We start from the raw sequence: 16,237 nt of genomic DNA on the forward strand, positions 1-16,237 counted from the left end.
TTTCTGCTCTATAAAGCTGTTTTTCATTTTCAGAAAAGCACACGTATTCTACATGGGCCTATAGTAGATCATACAGGCTGTGTGAGAAGATCACACGCATGGTCGGGCTGCAGGGGGGGGAAATGTGTTATTCTGTGGGGTTGTTTGACAGAGCAGGTGCAACATCCACCGTTTAGATTAGATTAAAATGTATTGTTGTCATACAGCACAAGTACAGTACAACGAAAAGAAGTTTGGCATCTAACCAGAGTGCAGATGTAACCGTAAAGTGCAACAGTAATATACAATGTAAAGGTGATTTAAACTGGGTGTAGTGCTAATCAGATTGGTTGTATAATATGCACAGTGATACAGGTATAAAAACACTATGGTAGTAAGTCATACTGTCCAGCGGCGTAACTAATGAGAGTAGGCTATGTACAGATTAGGGCTGCAACGATTAGTCGACATAATCGACGACGTAGATCATAAAAACTCGTCGACGCCGAATTTTTGCGTCAATGCGTCGTATAAATGTTTTTTTTTTTTTTTTTTTTTATTATATATATATACGGTATATATATATATATATTTTTTTTTTGCACTACCTATCTTTGTGAAAGTGGCTTCTCAGCTCTGGTCCAGCTGAAAACAAAGCAGAGGAACAGATTGGACATTGAGCACGACCTCAGAGTTGCTTTGTCTACCATCACCCCAGACTTTGAGACTCATGTCAGGAGCAAACAACATCCCCAGTTATCCCATTAGTTCCCTGTTATGTTAAGCTAAGAAGTCTGCTAAGAAGGATATATTATTATTATTATTATTATTATTTTATTTCATTGTGTTTTTAGCCCTAGTTGCACTTTTGTTGCAACCCCAGTTATCCCATTAGTTCCCCCAAACGGTCTATTATGTTAAGCTAAGAAGTCTGCTAAGAGCCCGGAAAAGGAGCCGCGCCCACAGGAAGCAGAGATGGAGGGTGTGACAGAAATAATCGTTAGATTAGTCGACTATTGACAGATTAGTCGACTACCAAAATAATCGTTAGTTGCAGCCCTAGTACCTATAGGATACAGCGATTTTATATATTTTTTATTCCGTGATCCTCTCAAACTGGTCATGAAACCTGTACAGAGTACTATCCTCCAGAATAATGGATCAATTAGAGAGGTGTAGAGAGCATCTTGACTGGAAACATCACTGCCTGGTATGGCAACAGCACGGCACAGGACAAGAAGGCCCTACAGAGAGTGGTGCTCTCAGCCGAGCGTACCACGGGTATTGCACTACCAACCCTGCAGGTCCTATACAACAAGAGAGCCACCCTAGGCTGTTGAAGTGCGGCTGGTCTAAACGTGTACGAGTGGGGGGCTGCAGGACTATCCTAACTAGCTTGTTCTGGGCAGTTTGAAGTCTAATTTTCATGTTGCTGGGGGCAATGTCATACCAGGACAAGCAAGCATAGTCGGAGTGTATGTCACGATACCCGACTGTCTCTCACGTGTCACGAATCACGATACCCGACTGTGTGTCTCTGTCGTGTCACGATACCCGACTGTGTCTCTCACGTGTCAAGATTAGGGATGCCCCCCGAAACCCGGTTCTAAACGGGAACCAGTACTAAATTCGAAAAAAACAGTATTGATAAGCTCCGACGTTATCGGTTCTGCTATCGGTAGTCTAGCAGCGGAGTAGCTTCGGAGCTAACAGAGTGTACCATCCATATGCGACGCAATGGTGGCAGCAATACTGGAAACTCCATGGACTTAATTAAACACTTCATGGAAACGGAGTAACGTTAACGACTAAACGATTTTAACAAAATAAGCAGCAGCACTATTACATAACTGAGTCATGTTTGCTATGTATTTAGAGTAGGACATTTGTTTCACAGTTTTAGCATGATGTTTTATAGATGTCTAGGTTAAACACAGGTTTTTGTTAAGAGGGGGGTGGGTTTGATTTGATTGAAGTTTATTTCAAATATGCAACACTACAAACCATCAAATAGCCTTAAGCCGTTCAAATAATAAATGTGTAATTAAAAAAAAAAAATAATAAGCTAAAAGAACCGATAAAGAGTATCGATAAAGTACCGAACTGTTAAGCAGTATCGATAAGAGTTGTAGTATCGATAAAATCCTAACGATACCCATCCCTAGTCACGATACCTGACTGTCTCTTGACGTGTCACGATACCTGACTGTGTGTCTCACGTGTCACGATACCCGACTGTCTCTTGACGTGTCACGATACCTGACTGTCTCTCTCGTGTCACGATACCTGACTGTCTCTTGATGTGTCACGATACCTGACTGTCTCTTGACGTGTCACGATACCTGACTGTCTCTTGACGTGTCACGATACCTGACTGTGTGTCTCACGTGTCACGATACCCGACTGTCTCTTGACGTGTCACGATACCTGACTGTCTCTCTCGTGTCACGATACCTGACTGTCTCTTGATGTGTCACGATACCTGACTGTCTCTCTCGTGTCACGATACCTGACTGTCTCTTGACGTGTCACGATACCTGACTGTGTGTCTCACGTGTCACGATACCCGACTGTCTCTTGACGTGTCACGATACCTGACTGTCTCTCTCGTGTCACGATACCTGACTGTCTCTTGATGTGTCACGATACCTGACTGTCTCTTGACGTGTCACGATACCTGACTGTCTCTTGATGTGTCACGATACCTGACTGTCTCTTGATGTGTCACGATACCTGACTGTCTCTCTCGTGTCACGATACCTGACTGTCTCTTGATGTGTCACGATACCTGACTGTCTCTTGACGTGTCACGATACCTGCCTGTGTGTCTCTGACGTGTCGTGATACCTGACTGTCTCTCTCGTGTCACGATACCTGACTGTCTCTTGATGTGTCACGATACCTGACTGTCTCTTGACGTGTCACGATACCGTGTCTCTGTCGTTGCAGCACGGTTGCTGGTTCCCCAGGCTGTTAAAGTCAGAGGAAAGGTCCGGTTCACAGACGCCTTCTGCGGGGCCTACCTGACGTTCGCGGTGACAAAAGAAGGCTACGTTTATGGGTTTGGCCTCTCCAACTACCACCAGCTCGGTGAGTACGACACACACGCATGTCTGTGTCAAACTGGTCACGTACTTTTATTTTTTAGGGGGTTTAATTTTGTGGTATTAATTTATTCCCGTGTATGTGTGGGTTTGCTTTTCTTGTAAAAATGGGTCTGTCTGACAAGGTTTTAATTGAAGTTAGTTGAACCTTTTATTAATCACCTTGGGGACTTTTGCAGTGGGTAGCCAGCCACACGGTGTGGCGCCTGGGGACAAACTCTAGTTAATGCCGATACCTTGGTCAAGGGCAACTCTTGCCGATATCAACCGATACCGATATATACCAAAAACACAACATTATGCATACTTTTCACAATAAATAAAATAAGAATTTGTTCTTACTTGCTTGCCTGGGTAAATAAAGGTTAAATAAATGTGGGGGGGGGAGAATTTTTAAAAACCGATACCGATAATTTCCGATATTACATTTTAATGCCAATATCGGTAGGCCGATAATATCGGACATCCCTAGTATATACCCATCATGTATGGTGTGGGAGGAAACCGGAGTACCCGGAGGAAACCCACACGGGGGAGATACATGCAAACTCCACACTGAAAGGCCTCCTGCTGGGGTTTGAACCCAGGACCAGGCAACAGTGCTGACCACTACGTCACCGTGCCACCAAACCTTTATTTCATCTCCTAAGACACTGAAGTTACCCTCATTTACAGTGACGATGAGCTTACAGCAATTTATCAGCAATCTTTATTTAAATTTTTTTCAATTTGGGATTTTATTATAAATACTGGAATTATTCAAATGAAGAATATTCATTATTTTAACCCCTGCCAATTCTCCAGACCTCTTCTGGCAGAGCCTGAGGTGTGGCCAGCAGTAGCAACCCCCCCCCCCCCCCCCCCCCCCTATATACCCACTGAAATCCAACACGCACAAAAAACACACAAACTAAGCACAATACCAAGAGGTCGCTCTTTTGCCTAGAGTGGTTCACTGTTTTGCCTAGATAGGTCGCTCTTTTGTCGACATCACAGATGCTACATTAAGTGTTGTTAGGCTGCCCTCAGATTATCTGTGTTCATGAGAGAGAGAGAGGGGTCACGGAGCGTTCTAACGACCCCTGTTTCACTTCTTACAGGCACTAAGAGCATCGACACGTGTTTCGTCCCCGTGAAGTTGACCTGCTTCAAGAATTCTACCACCTCATGGGTTGGATTTTCCGGAGGACAGCACCACACACTCTGTCTGGATGCGGAGGGTGAGTCTGAGGACCACTGGTCTGGAGTGTTTTTTAACCTGGTGGCTGCGTCAAGAGAACAGCAGCAATGGAAATACAATTTACATAGAAATAACCAAACAAAGATTTTGTCAGAATTTGTCACATTTTGTTTGGCTTTCAAATGTGCTGTAAGTGGTATTTTCTTTTGTTAAGTGGTCTACGTGTTAAATTAATAGCTCTACATTCAGACAGCCTGCTATAGCGCGTCTGGTCAATAACATGGCTCTCCCAGTCCCCTCCACCCTGCAGTAAACACAAAATACATTGTGAAAATATATCAGACTCGTTCATCGTCAGACTCGTTCATTATCAGACTTGTTCATCAGACTCGTTCATCATCAGACTCGTTCATTATCAGACTTGTTCATCAGACTCGTTCATCATCAGACTCGTTCATCATCAGACTTGTTCATCAGACTCGTTCATCATCAGACTCGTTCATCATCAGACTCGTTCATCATCAGACTCGTTCATCATCAGACTCGTTCATTATCAGACTTGTTCATCAGACTCGTTCATCATCAGACTCGTTCATCATCAGACTCGTTCATCATCAGACTCGTTCATCATCAGACTCGTTCATCATCAGACTCGTTCATCATCAGACTTCATCATCAGACTCGTTCATCATCAGACTCGTTCATCATCAGACTCGTTCATCATCAGACTCGTTCATCATCAGACTCGTTCATCATCAGACTCGTTCATCATCAGACTCGTTCATCATCAGACTCGTTCATCATCAGACTCGTTCATCATCAGACTCGTTCATCATCAGACTCGTTCATCATCAGACTCGTTCATCATCAGACTCGATCATCATCAGACTCGATCATCATCAGACTTGATCATCATCAGACTCGTTCATCATTAGACTCGTTCATCATCAGACTCGTTCATCATCAGACTTGATCATCAGACTTGATCATCAGACTCGATCATCAGACTCGATCATCAGACTCGTTCATCATCAGACTCGTTCATCATCAGACTTGATCATCATCAGACTCGTTCATCATCAGACTCGTTCATCATCAGACTTGATCATCATCAGACTCGTTCATCGTCAGACTCGTTCATCAGACTTGATCATCATCAGACTTGATCATCATCAGACTCGTTCATCGTCAGACTCGTTCATCAGACTTGATCATCATCAGACTTGATCATCATCAGACTCGTTCATCGTCAGACTTGTTGATCGTCAGACTCGTTCATCGTCAGACTCGTTCATCAGACTTGACTATGACCAGTCTTGGTTTGACTCGGGACCCGACCAAGGCGTCCCCCCTCGGTACTAACCCGGGCGCCTCTGCTCTCCGTCGTCCTCCAGGACAGGTGTACAGCCTGGGCCGAGCGGAGTACGGCCGCCTGGGCCTGGGCCAGAAGGGGGAGGAGAAGAGCGAGCCCACGCCGGTGGCCGGGATGGGGCCGGCTAACGGGATCACCTGCGGGACGTCTGTCAGCTTCGCCGTCACCAGAGAAGGTGAGGATGATAATAAATTTTAATTAGGGATGTTCGATATTGGATTTTTTACCGATATCCGATATACCGATATTGTCCAACTCTTAATTTCCGATACCAATATCAACAGATACCAATATATGTGGGGTTTCCCCCCCCAAAAAAACTGAATAATTTCAGGTAATTAACATTACATATCTCTTGTCGTGGAATTACGACAACATTATGCATACTTTTGACAATAAATAAAATAAGAATTTGTTCTTGCTTGCTTGCCTGGGTAAAAAAAGGTTAAATAAATGTAAAAAGAAAAAAAATATATATATATAATTTTTTTTGAAAACCGATGCCGATAATTGGTAGATAATATCCGACATCCCTAATTTTTATTATATAGCGCTTTTCAAGAACCCAAAGACGCTGACAATAAGCAGAACAAATGAACAGGGAAACAAAGAACCACAGGGAAGAAGCAACAGTGACTACGCAAGACATAAAACCACGGGTAACAAATACAAAGTCCAGTAGGGGAACAATCAGGGAAGTAAGGAAACCGAGGGGAGGGGGGGGAGGGAGAGAAGGGAGGGGAGGTGGTAGGTTGGGGGAGGGTAGCTATGGGTAGGGAAGGTTGTATGCTTGGGAGAACGGGTAGGTTTTGAGTTGGGATTTAAAGGGGGATAGTCTCTGACAGTCTGAGGGAGGGCGTTCCAAAGTTGGGGTGCAGCTCGTGAAAATGCCCGGTCGCCAAAACTGTTTCGTTTGGATGACTGGACAGTGAGGGAAGCAGTGGAAGAGGACCGGAGGGAACGTGTCATATAGGGGTGTAAATATTTGACACCACTTCAATTACGATTCTTCAGGCAACGATACAATGCATCATAAAATATCTTAATTTGACCACGATGCGATGCATTTTTGATCAGTTAATTCCCCCAAAAATGTTGAATACACAAATGTGACTCTGGGAACTGATTCACTCGGCATGAATGGACTCGACCTAATAACATAACGATTCTAACATTTTCAAATCGATGCAGTTGAATCGTCACCTTAGGATTGATGCATTGTTACACCCCTAGTGTCATAGGATTGTGTCGTTTAACACTTTCAGTGCCCACGACGTGATATGATGTTTTATCAGCCCCCCCCCCTGAATGCCCACGACGCTAATTATCGTTTTTTTTTTGATTTTTTCTTTTTTTTTTATCCACTTTTTCTCCCATTTTCTATATTTTCTCCCATCCCAATTTCGTATCATTCAATTCAACCCTCCCCTGTCACGGACGCTGTTTCTTGCCTCCCACAAGCCGGCTGCAATGTGGACTAAGTCATACATAGCACAAGTCCCCTCCGGTACTTGAGGTAACAGCAGTCGCATCTTTTCACCTGCGCAGCTCGATCTCTCAGTGGCGAGGAGTAACGCGTGGGAGGCTCACGCTGCCCCCGACACTTCCTGATTCTACTGCGCAGGCGCACCAACCGACCTGTAGGAGTCGCTGTCCACAACCCCCGATCCCCACCCATCAGTTTCCCACCCCCTAATATGGCCATGTGTATTAGTATGAACGACCAGCTAAACTGAAAGCAATGTGGAGCGCTGGGCTCGAACAGGCAAGCCCAGCGTCTCCGTCATTCGTGGCGAGCGCCTTGCCCACTATGCCACGTAGCCGCTATCGTTTTATTTTTTTATTACCGATCTGAATTCATATTTCATCAACAGAGTCTCCCGTTGGTACACCAGCCCCATCAGCAGCTCAGAATGGAAAAAAGCGCCCCCTATTGTCTATCCCTGAAAACTGCACGTCAGTCGCTTAGACTGACCTGGGATCAGTGATATGTAGAGGTGGGGCCAGCTGGCTCCCTGAGCTGGCAGCCTATTGCTTATTAACAGCGGAGCAGTGCTGCCGTTGCTTCCGCGTTTTCCCTGATTGGCTGCGACACGCCCCGCGGCAGGCGCGGCAACCGCGGAGCAGAGCGGCAGAGCTTGCGGCATTATGTAGCCCTAATCCGCCATGATTTTCATTCGAAGCTCAGCTCACCTGGCAGCGCAGCGGTCCTGCGGTCCGTTGGTGACTAGTTCGAATCCCATAAATTTTTTTTTTAACGTGTATTCTTTCGCCGGTTAAGGTTAGGCATGGTTAAGGTTAAGGTTAGGCATTGTTTCGGAGTTGGTTAAGGTTAGAACGGTTAAGTTTAGGCGCTGTTAAGGAGCTGGTTAAGGTTATAGTTTGTCTTAGAGAATGGCAATATTCTTTCTATGGTTAAGGTTATGCATGGTTAAGGTTAAGGTTAGGCATTGTTTCGGAGTTGGTTAAGGTTAGAACGGTTAAGTTTAGGCGCTGTTAAGGAGCTGGTTAAGGTTAGCGTTTGTCTTGGAGAATGGCAATAGACAGCCTATTTCCGCACTCCCGCTCTCTCGCGCTGCCGCGGTCACATGGTCACTGTCACATTCTTGCACTGCTCCGCTGTTAAAAAGCAACACGCGAGCTGGCAAGCCGTCTGCTCAACATGGAAGTGATCGCGGGACGGGAATCAGCCTGGAATATATATTCACAGTAGTGATCGATTTTTGGAATGGCGATCAGGAATTGGAATGATCTTTTTGGAGAACATCTGATCTGAGGTAAGGAATCTATTTTACCAGTCTTGGGATAATCGGAGTTGTATTCGCTGAGATATCAACGTGTGTGTGTGTGATGTTGAGGAAATGAGGTAATCGATTTTCAGCTCACGGCCCCAGCGTGCATATGTACACACATACTATCGATATTCTAGCGTTTATTTGAAAACGATTCATAAATGGGCCGAAAAATGACAGTTTTTGTGTATTCTAGAATATTCCAGTACAGGGCGTTTATCATGGAATCTTTTTATTTTCCTTAAACGAGGGCTTTTCAAAATGCTATAAAACGAAAATGAACCGATAAAAAAACAATCCGCTTCGACAATGTTGACTGGAAAACGAGTCATTGATAAGCGACGGGCAGATTAGACACATAGCCATAATTTAAAACATAGATTAGGCGTTATTAACGCTAACATTGAAGTGGACATTCAAGCACTAAATTGTGCGCCCTCTGCTGGCACTGAAAGTGTTAATGTTGGGAGTCTGTTTTCTGATCAGATATTTGCTAGATATCGGATACTTTGCTTGCTCTTTTATTTTTTTTGTAATGAAGTAGTTTATGTGAAAGGATGTATTACCAATACCATATCGGAATCCGAAGATCTTTTATTGCCAAGTATTTTTCACATACAAGGAATTTTATGTTTTTGGTGTGACATTAACGGACAAACAATTATGGTAGAATAAAAAGGTGGAATCAAATTGAATGGAATATGAACTAAATGAACATGGAAGCACAATATAAAATAGGAATAGGCCAGGGCTGTACAACTGTGCATGATGTGGTCAGGTATATACACTAATTAGAATAAAATGAACAATCTTACTTAGCTGCCAGAGTTGTACTCTTCCTTCCTGCTGACTTGTTGTACAGAACTTGTAAGTTGCTTTGGATAAAAGCATCAGCTAAATGACAATGTAAAATGAGATGAGAGATTCCTTCCTTTATTGATCCCCTTAATTCAGTCATCATAGCAGCATGGGGGGGGGGGGGGTGCGGCTATGGGCATGGTAATAGTAGAAGACATTAATACAGACAATAAAATTATAGCAAGTAGGCAGTGTGATCAGAGGGTCTGTATGCCCTATCAGCTATATTATACATTACGATAAATATGGTTACAATAAGCACTAGAATCTAAATATATACTGAGTAAGAAAAGTATACAGTAGGCATACGTGTCAAATGACAAAGTGTGCAGATTCCTCTTAACCCTGTCCTCTGTCCCCTCGTAGGGTCTGTGTATGCCTGGGGGATGGGCACCAACCTGCAGCTCGGCACGGGGGAGGAGGACGACGAATTTAGCCCTGTGAAGATGACCGGCAAGCAGCTGAAGAACCGCGCAGTACTGATGGCCTCCAGCGGGGGGCAGCACACGGTCCTTCTGGTGAAAGACAAGGAGAGCTGATGAGTGACACAGAGGGCCTCATGTATAGACACTGCGCACTGCACACCACGCCGGGCTACAGAGATGCAGACGCCACTTTTTAAGTAGAACATGCGCTTCTCGCCGTCGACACTTCAGCCCAGTTTTGTGACTTTAAGGAGACGGTGCTATAATTGACCTCTCAAACCCCGCCCTCCTTTTTTGATCCTCCAATCGCGACCGTCTCTTTCCTCGGACCAACTTTGAAAGCGGCAGTTGTGATTGAAAAGAAAAGAGGGCGGGGTTTGAGAAGGGTGAATTGCGCTTATAGTATCAACTAGGGCTGTACCGAATGTCGTTTTTTTAAACTAATCCTCAATTTGAATAAAGTTATAATAAATAAACTGAAAGGGTACTGAATGGAGCACTCGGCAAAGCCTGTTGATCTCGTTTTATATCTTTGATTTTATTATTATTATATTGAATTTTATTGTATTTTTGTTTAATAATAAAAGTGAGATGTCATGGTGTAGTGCAGTGGTTATCAAACTTTTTACACCAAGTACCACCTGAGAACGTAGCTAGCTCTCAAAGTACCACCATATGACCGACGTTAAAATACAGTCTATTCAGCTATGCACAGTTCACGCAGGAGGCAAATGTATTCCTAATACCATTATTTATTCTTAACTTTTGTCAGACACAGCCACAATGTACAAAGGGATAGCACTAGAACTAGCCAACTCTTCCACACAATTCATACAATGCAAGGGGCATTGAGAACATAATAACTAACATTCTCAGAAAATTAAGAACAACTGTATTTCAGCAAATGTACTTAATTCTCTCTCACACACACACAGCAAGCAATTTTCCTTCATTCTCTCTCTCTCTCACACACACACACACACACACACACACACACACACACACACACACACACACACACACACACACACACACACACACACAGCATGTTGTCCATTGACAACTCACATAACCAGGGCCGGACTGGGGAAATAATTCAGGCTGGGAAATATAGTGTGAAATATAGCCCCAGTCAGGCTATCTTTCTAAGTGGGGGTCCCCCACCAGGAATTATTGTTACAAAGACTTAATTTCCTGCATTCTGGTGCAGGAACTTTTGAATTTGTACCCTTTAAATGCCAGTGTTTGTGATGGGCATCACAAATTATTTAAAAAAAAACATTTTCGAATTGTAACCCTTTAACACTTTGAGTGCCCACCACGTGATAACACGTGTTATCAGCCCGCCCCCTGAATGCCCACCACGACAATTGGCGTGTTATTTTTTTTATTAGCAATCAGAATTCATATTTCATCAACGGGTCACCCGTTGGTAAACCAGCCCCATCAGGAGCTCAGATGTGAAAAAACCGCCCCTATCGTCTCCCAGATGGTAATGCACCCTTTTGGAATGGACTCAATGAAAATGGATGAGAAAAGAGAAATCCGGAATCCACATTTTGCTTCTCAGGCATGTAACCCGAGCCGATCGGATTCATTGTGGACCATCAGAACAGCGTGGAATATATATACATACATATGTTTACAGTATGTAGCATTGGATCAATAAAAGCGATCGATTTTTGGAATGGCGATCAGGAATTGGAATGATCTTTTTGGAGAACATCTGATCTGAGGTAAGGAATCTATTTTACAAGTCTTGGGATAATCAGAGTTGTATTTGCTGAGATCTCAGCGTTCGCCCTATGTGTGTGTGTGTGTGGGCGATGGCTTTGAGGAAATCGGAATAGATTTTTCAGATCGCCTATATAGCGTGCATACGTACACATATACCAGGGGTCGGCAATTAGGTCTGGCCACGGGCCAGATTTTCCCCAAGCCTTTGCTTGGCGGGCCAGGATCAAAAACAATGGCTAATTTAATATATTGATAGTGAAAAATGCAGCACCGCGGCGGGTGCATACACTTAATAATGATAATAATAATAATAACTTTATTTGTATAGCACTTTTCATACAGAGGTTGCAGTTCACAGTGCTTCACAACAGTAAAAAACAGGCATAAGCGAGCACTCGCAAATGGGATACCCTGATGTAAACGAGACAAACGTTTTTCTCTAGTCTGCATCCCCTTAACAATTGTGTGTATTGCGCCGTACTGTATTGTACCCATTCTGCAATCTGTTAAATAAAGTTTTCATTCATTCATGAACAGCAGATCAGCTGTTGCAGATCACCGCGGCGGGTGATGAACAGATCAGAATGCATGAAAACACGACTCACAAGGGGGCTCCAGTAGCTCACCATGTACCTCGACGCGAAAGTGTCGGGGAATACCGTGCTGCGTCACGGATCTGGTTGACTCCGAGTTCGATTCCCGGACCCGCCGTCATTTGCCGAATGTCTTCCCCTGTTCTCCCTCCCGTTTCACCCTGCATCTGTCGGTCATGCTTGACCAGAAAAAGCGATAAACGCTAAAAAAATGATGTTTAAAAAAAAGAAAACACGACTCACCATACCTTGTTTGTTGTTCAGTCCTCCAAAATCCCTGCTAATGTTTGAAACATGTCCAATATCCACTCGCCGCCCTCCAATTCCAGATTGGCGTTGAATGCAGCTACTTTATCTGCCAACTTGAACACAGTTGTCATCATTGCCTCGTTGTTGTTGTTGCCACATATTATGCAGAGGACGTCGGCTCGGCACGCAAGAATCAACGACCTGTTGCGATAAACCCGTATTTTAAGTATGGCTCCTGTTTATTAAAAGAAGCGTTATATTTCCCCGTTGCAAAGAAGCTATCCAAAGATGTTTTTTTTTTTAACACATTTTGTTACTCGCTCGCATCTCGAACGCGGAAGTGAATGTGCGTTAGGGAAATATACATGCGGCCCGGTGGGACTATTCCATTGGTTCTCCCAGTCCACGTGACCATTTCTAGTATTTCAATTGGCTATAGTGACAGACATGCTTTTGATGACTACCGGTAGATACAGCTTCACAAAGACACCCTGGCGTCCCGAGTGAATATTTCCTGCGCATAAAATAAATATCATATTCTCAAAATAATCCCGGGCCAGAAATTATTGCTGGCGGGCCAATGTCGGCCCGCTGGCCGCCTATTGCCGACCCCTGACATATACTATCGATAATCTAGCGTTTATTTGAAAACGATTCATTAATAGGCCGAACATTTTTCCTTAAACGAGGGCTTTTCAAAATGCTATAAAACTGAAATGAACAGATAAAAAAACAATCTGCTTCGACAATGTTGACTGGAAAACGAGTCATTGATAAGCGACGGGCAGATTAGACACACAGCCATAATTTTAAACATAGATTAGGCGATATTAACGCTAACATTGAAGTGGATGGTGGGCATTCAAGCACTAAATCGTGCGCCCCATGCTGGCACTGAAAGTGTTAAATGCCAGTTTGTGTGATGGCATCACAAATTATTGTTAAAAAAACACAAGTAAAATATTTTCAATATATCAAATGCAAAGTAAATTTTTCTGGGGGGGATTATTACAGGCTAGGCATGTGTCAATGATTAGCAACAACACAGATTTTGATGGATTTTTTTTGTTTTTTGTAATGTCAGAGATGTAACAACAACTCTTCAGAAAAGTGGGAGTATTTCATTTTTTTTCTGACATTACTAAAAATATAAATGGTTATGATCAGGGCTGAAGTTTAATAAAAGATGTATGACTGTTTAGACTGCATTACTCTCTGTCACAGTGATCTCCTGGTTGTTCCCCACTTAGGTTATCTAACTATCTGCAACTAGAAACACTGGCCTGGCCTGCTTCTAAGTTCAGTAGCCTTCAAGTACCACCAGCAGTACCACTAGTGGTACGCGTACCACAGTTTGAGAACCACTGAGTGTGATTGCCTTTGTAAAAGAAAAACAACGTATTTTTGCGCACCTGCAGTCTCTGGACAAGTCCGTAGGAGAGGACCAATCCTGCACACAGTTTTCACTTGCAAATTGTATCTACACGCAACGTTTGGGTTATCCGGCCTTCAAGATGCCTCATAAAGGTCTGACGACAGAAACGTGTATTTGTGTATTTTTCAGTCTCATCAATGGCTTTATGAATTTAAATGATTGCGACAGGGTTTATATTGACACTAAAGTCAAGGAGAGTGTCTGGTCAGTGTGTATCTGATCAGTATGTGGTCAATATGTGTATCTTGCCAGTGTGTGTGTCTGTCCTTAAACTGCATACAATTAAGGCCGGTAGCTGCAGTCCATTAGGAGATTGGCGACATCATTATGCTGCTCCGCATGCAGGTCTGGCCCCTCAGAGATGACAAATAGCATAATGTCCTCTGGGAACAAACGCATGTACAACATAAACGAGACGGTAAGTGTCGGCGTAACCTGCGGTTTCCTGTCGGGGAAGAGCTTTATAACCTTTTCACTGCCACACTACAGAAGGTCAACCCTTTCACTACCACACACTACAGATGGTTATATATCGTATTTGCATCGCGTCCCGCTCTGAGCCTTACGAGATACTTCTATCTCCTGTGATACTTAATGTATCTCCCACGAATAAAAACACATGCACCCCACCTGTATGGGGCCCCGCCCCTTATGGTGGCACCACCCATATAACCATGACTCTGGTCATGAAACACCCTTCCTCTGTTTTCGTCCCAGCGTATTGGATGCGTGCACCATACGAGACTAGCGGAATGAAAAGATTAAGGAAGATTAATAATGTTGAGGGCTTACCGGAGAGTTGTTTTTCCCTGGATTCTCCGGAGCTTGTTTCGACAACACATGAGACCTGTGCTGGTGGTTCCTCGGCTGACGGCGACGGACCGAGGGGCAGCGTACAAGGTTTGGCTAACGGGTCGGCTTGTACAAAGGTGAGGTCTGTGTCCGTAGGCGTCAATGTCGGTGTTGGTCGTGCTGTGGAGTATGTTTCGGCACCAGGGCCGGGGCGGCTTGGCGATCGTTCCACTGTAGTGGGCGATGTCTTGGCGATCCTGGAACATGCTGTTGACGCTAATGCTAATGCTAATGCTACTACTGCTTCTTCTGCTAACGCTGATGTTGACGCTGGAATGTCTAATAATCCCCGCCGCGGGATTCCGCTTTTCCCTCCTCTTGCCAGCTTCATTGATGAAGGTCAGTCGGTGGTGGGTGGGGGGCGGTTCGCTGAGCTCTATTTACCTTTTTTGCGGGTGAAGGGGCTGACGACGGGGTGCAGCCCGGGGGTACCTTGGCTAAGTAGCCAGGTAGCTTCTTTTTTGTGCCCAGGCGGGGATGAACGACGTTCCGCCCGGCCGTTGCTTGATAGCATGTCGGCTCGGAGGGTGGCAGTATGGACGAATGAGTGGTATACTGCTGCAGGATGGCATTTAGCGGCGGCCAGTGTTGTGGCTCAGTTGGCTACTTTCCTATCCAAGATGGCGTCGGGTTGTAGGTCTTTGGGTCCGACCGACACTATGAACGTGATTCATGTTTGTGGTGTTATAGAGATCTTGACTCAGTCGCAAGCTATAACTGCGGGGAGGATTCGGATGCTATCGACTTTGGTTGTTAGGCATGTTTGGTTGGAGCAGTCTCCTCTTGGGGAAGAGGATAGGTTTTCTCTCCTCACGACTCCTTTTTCCACAGATAGTCTTTTTGGGCGTTCTGTGGAGGCGCAGGCTGTTTTTGATTCGGGTCCTACGCCACCTCACGCTGTGCAGCCAGGGGTGGGAGCACGATCTCGTCAACGACTGTGGCGAGATCCTCGACAGGCGGCCATGTTTCCCCCGCCAGTGGTGCCCTGGTTGGAGAATCGACAGGGTATCGCAAGGCCGACAGTCTTGGCGGCCGAGGGATCGGCCATTTTGGGTGATTTCGGGGTTGGTAAACCAACCCGTCGTCATTTTGCCGCGAGCAGCCCGCTCCCCGTTCAGTCCGCTTTCTGTTACCCTCAGAAGCGGGGCTCTGAGTGTTCTCCTTTGGCTGCGGGCCGCGAACCTTCTTTGAAGCGTATGCGGCCCCATTCTTCACTTCTCATGGAGACAGAGGCTGACACCCAGTTGATGGCTGAGCCTGGGTCTGTCCGTGAGAATGTTCCGTCGTCGCGTGGTTCCTGCACCGCAGGTTGTGGGTGGGTGGAACCTGGTGTTACAGCTGCCACTAGCTCCAGTGGTCAGCAGGGGGACTCGGTGCCTCTTCTGTTGAATGCTCAGCAGGGGTTACCCCGGCTTCGCCCTCGCCAGGCGGGGTATCGCGCTGTTGCCTCCCACTCCCGTCAAACCGGCAGTGGTCTGCAAAGGAGAGGCTGGCGTGATTTGAGTGGTAGCAATATCACTGCAGGGCTTCGGCGTGTGGGAGCCCATGGGGTCCTCAGGCCTTGCGTGTCTGGCTGCGGAACGACTCCTCAGCGTGTGCTGGAGGGGTGTTCAGGGGGTGAGTGTGTGTCCACAAGTTTGATGACCGCTCCTCCCGTATCA

General features: G+C 45.2%; 1 protein-coding gene across 1 annotated transcript in view; it reads left to right on the forward strand.

The window, feature by feature from the left end:
• LOC311226155 (regulator of chromosome condensation-like) overlaps positions 1 to 10,001 on the forward strand; it is a gene marked incomplete at its 5' end in the record, with an annotated part of 49,342 nt that extends 39,341 nt beyond the window's left edge. The window contains 4 exon segments of the mRNA XM_084311528.1: positions 2,929 to 3,069; positions 4,184 to 4,303; positions 5,658 to 5,810; positions 9,652 to 10,001. Of these exon segments, the coding sequence (XP_084167654.1) occupies positions 2,929 to 3,069; positions 4,184 to 4,303; positions 5,658 to 5,810; positions 9,652 to 9,824 (587 nt within the window). The 3' untranslated portion in view covers positions 9,825 to 10,001.
• Between the last annotated feature and the right edge of the window lie 6,236 nt (positions 10,002 to 16,237).

This window comes from Notolepis coatsorum, assembly GCF_963971535.1.
Source record: "Notolepis coatsorum genome assembly, chromosome: 3".
NCBI lineage: Eukaryota > Metazoa > Chordata > Actinopteri > Aulopiformes > Paralepididae > Notolepis > Notolepis coatsorum.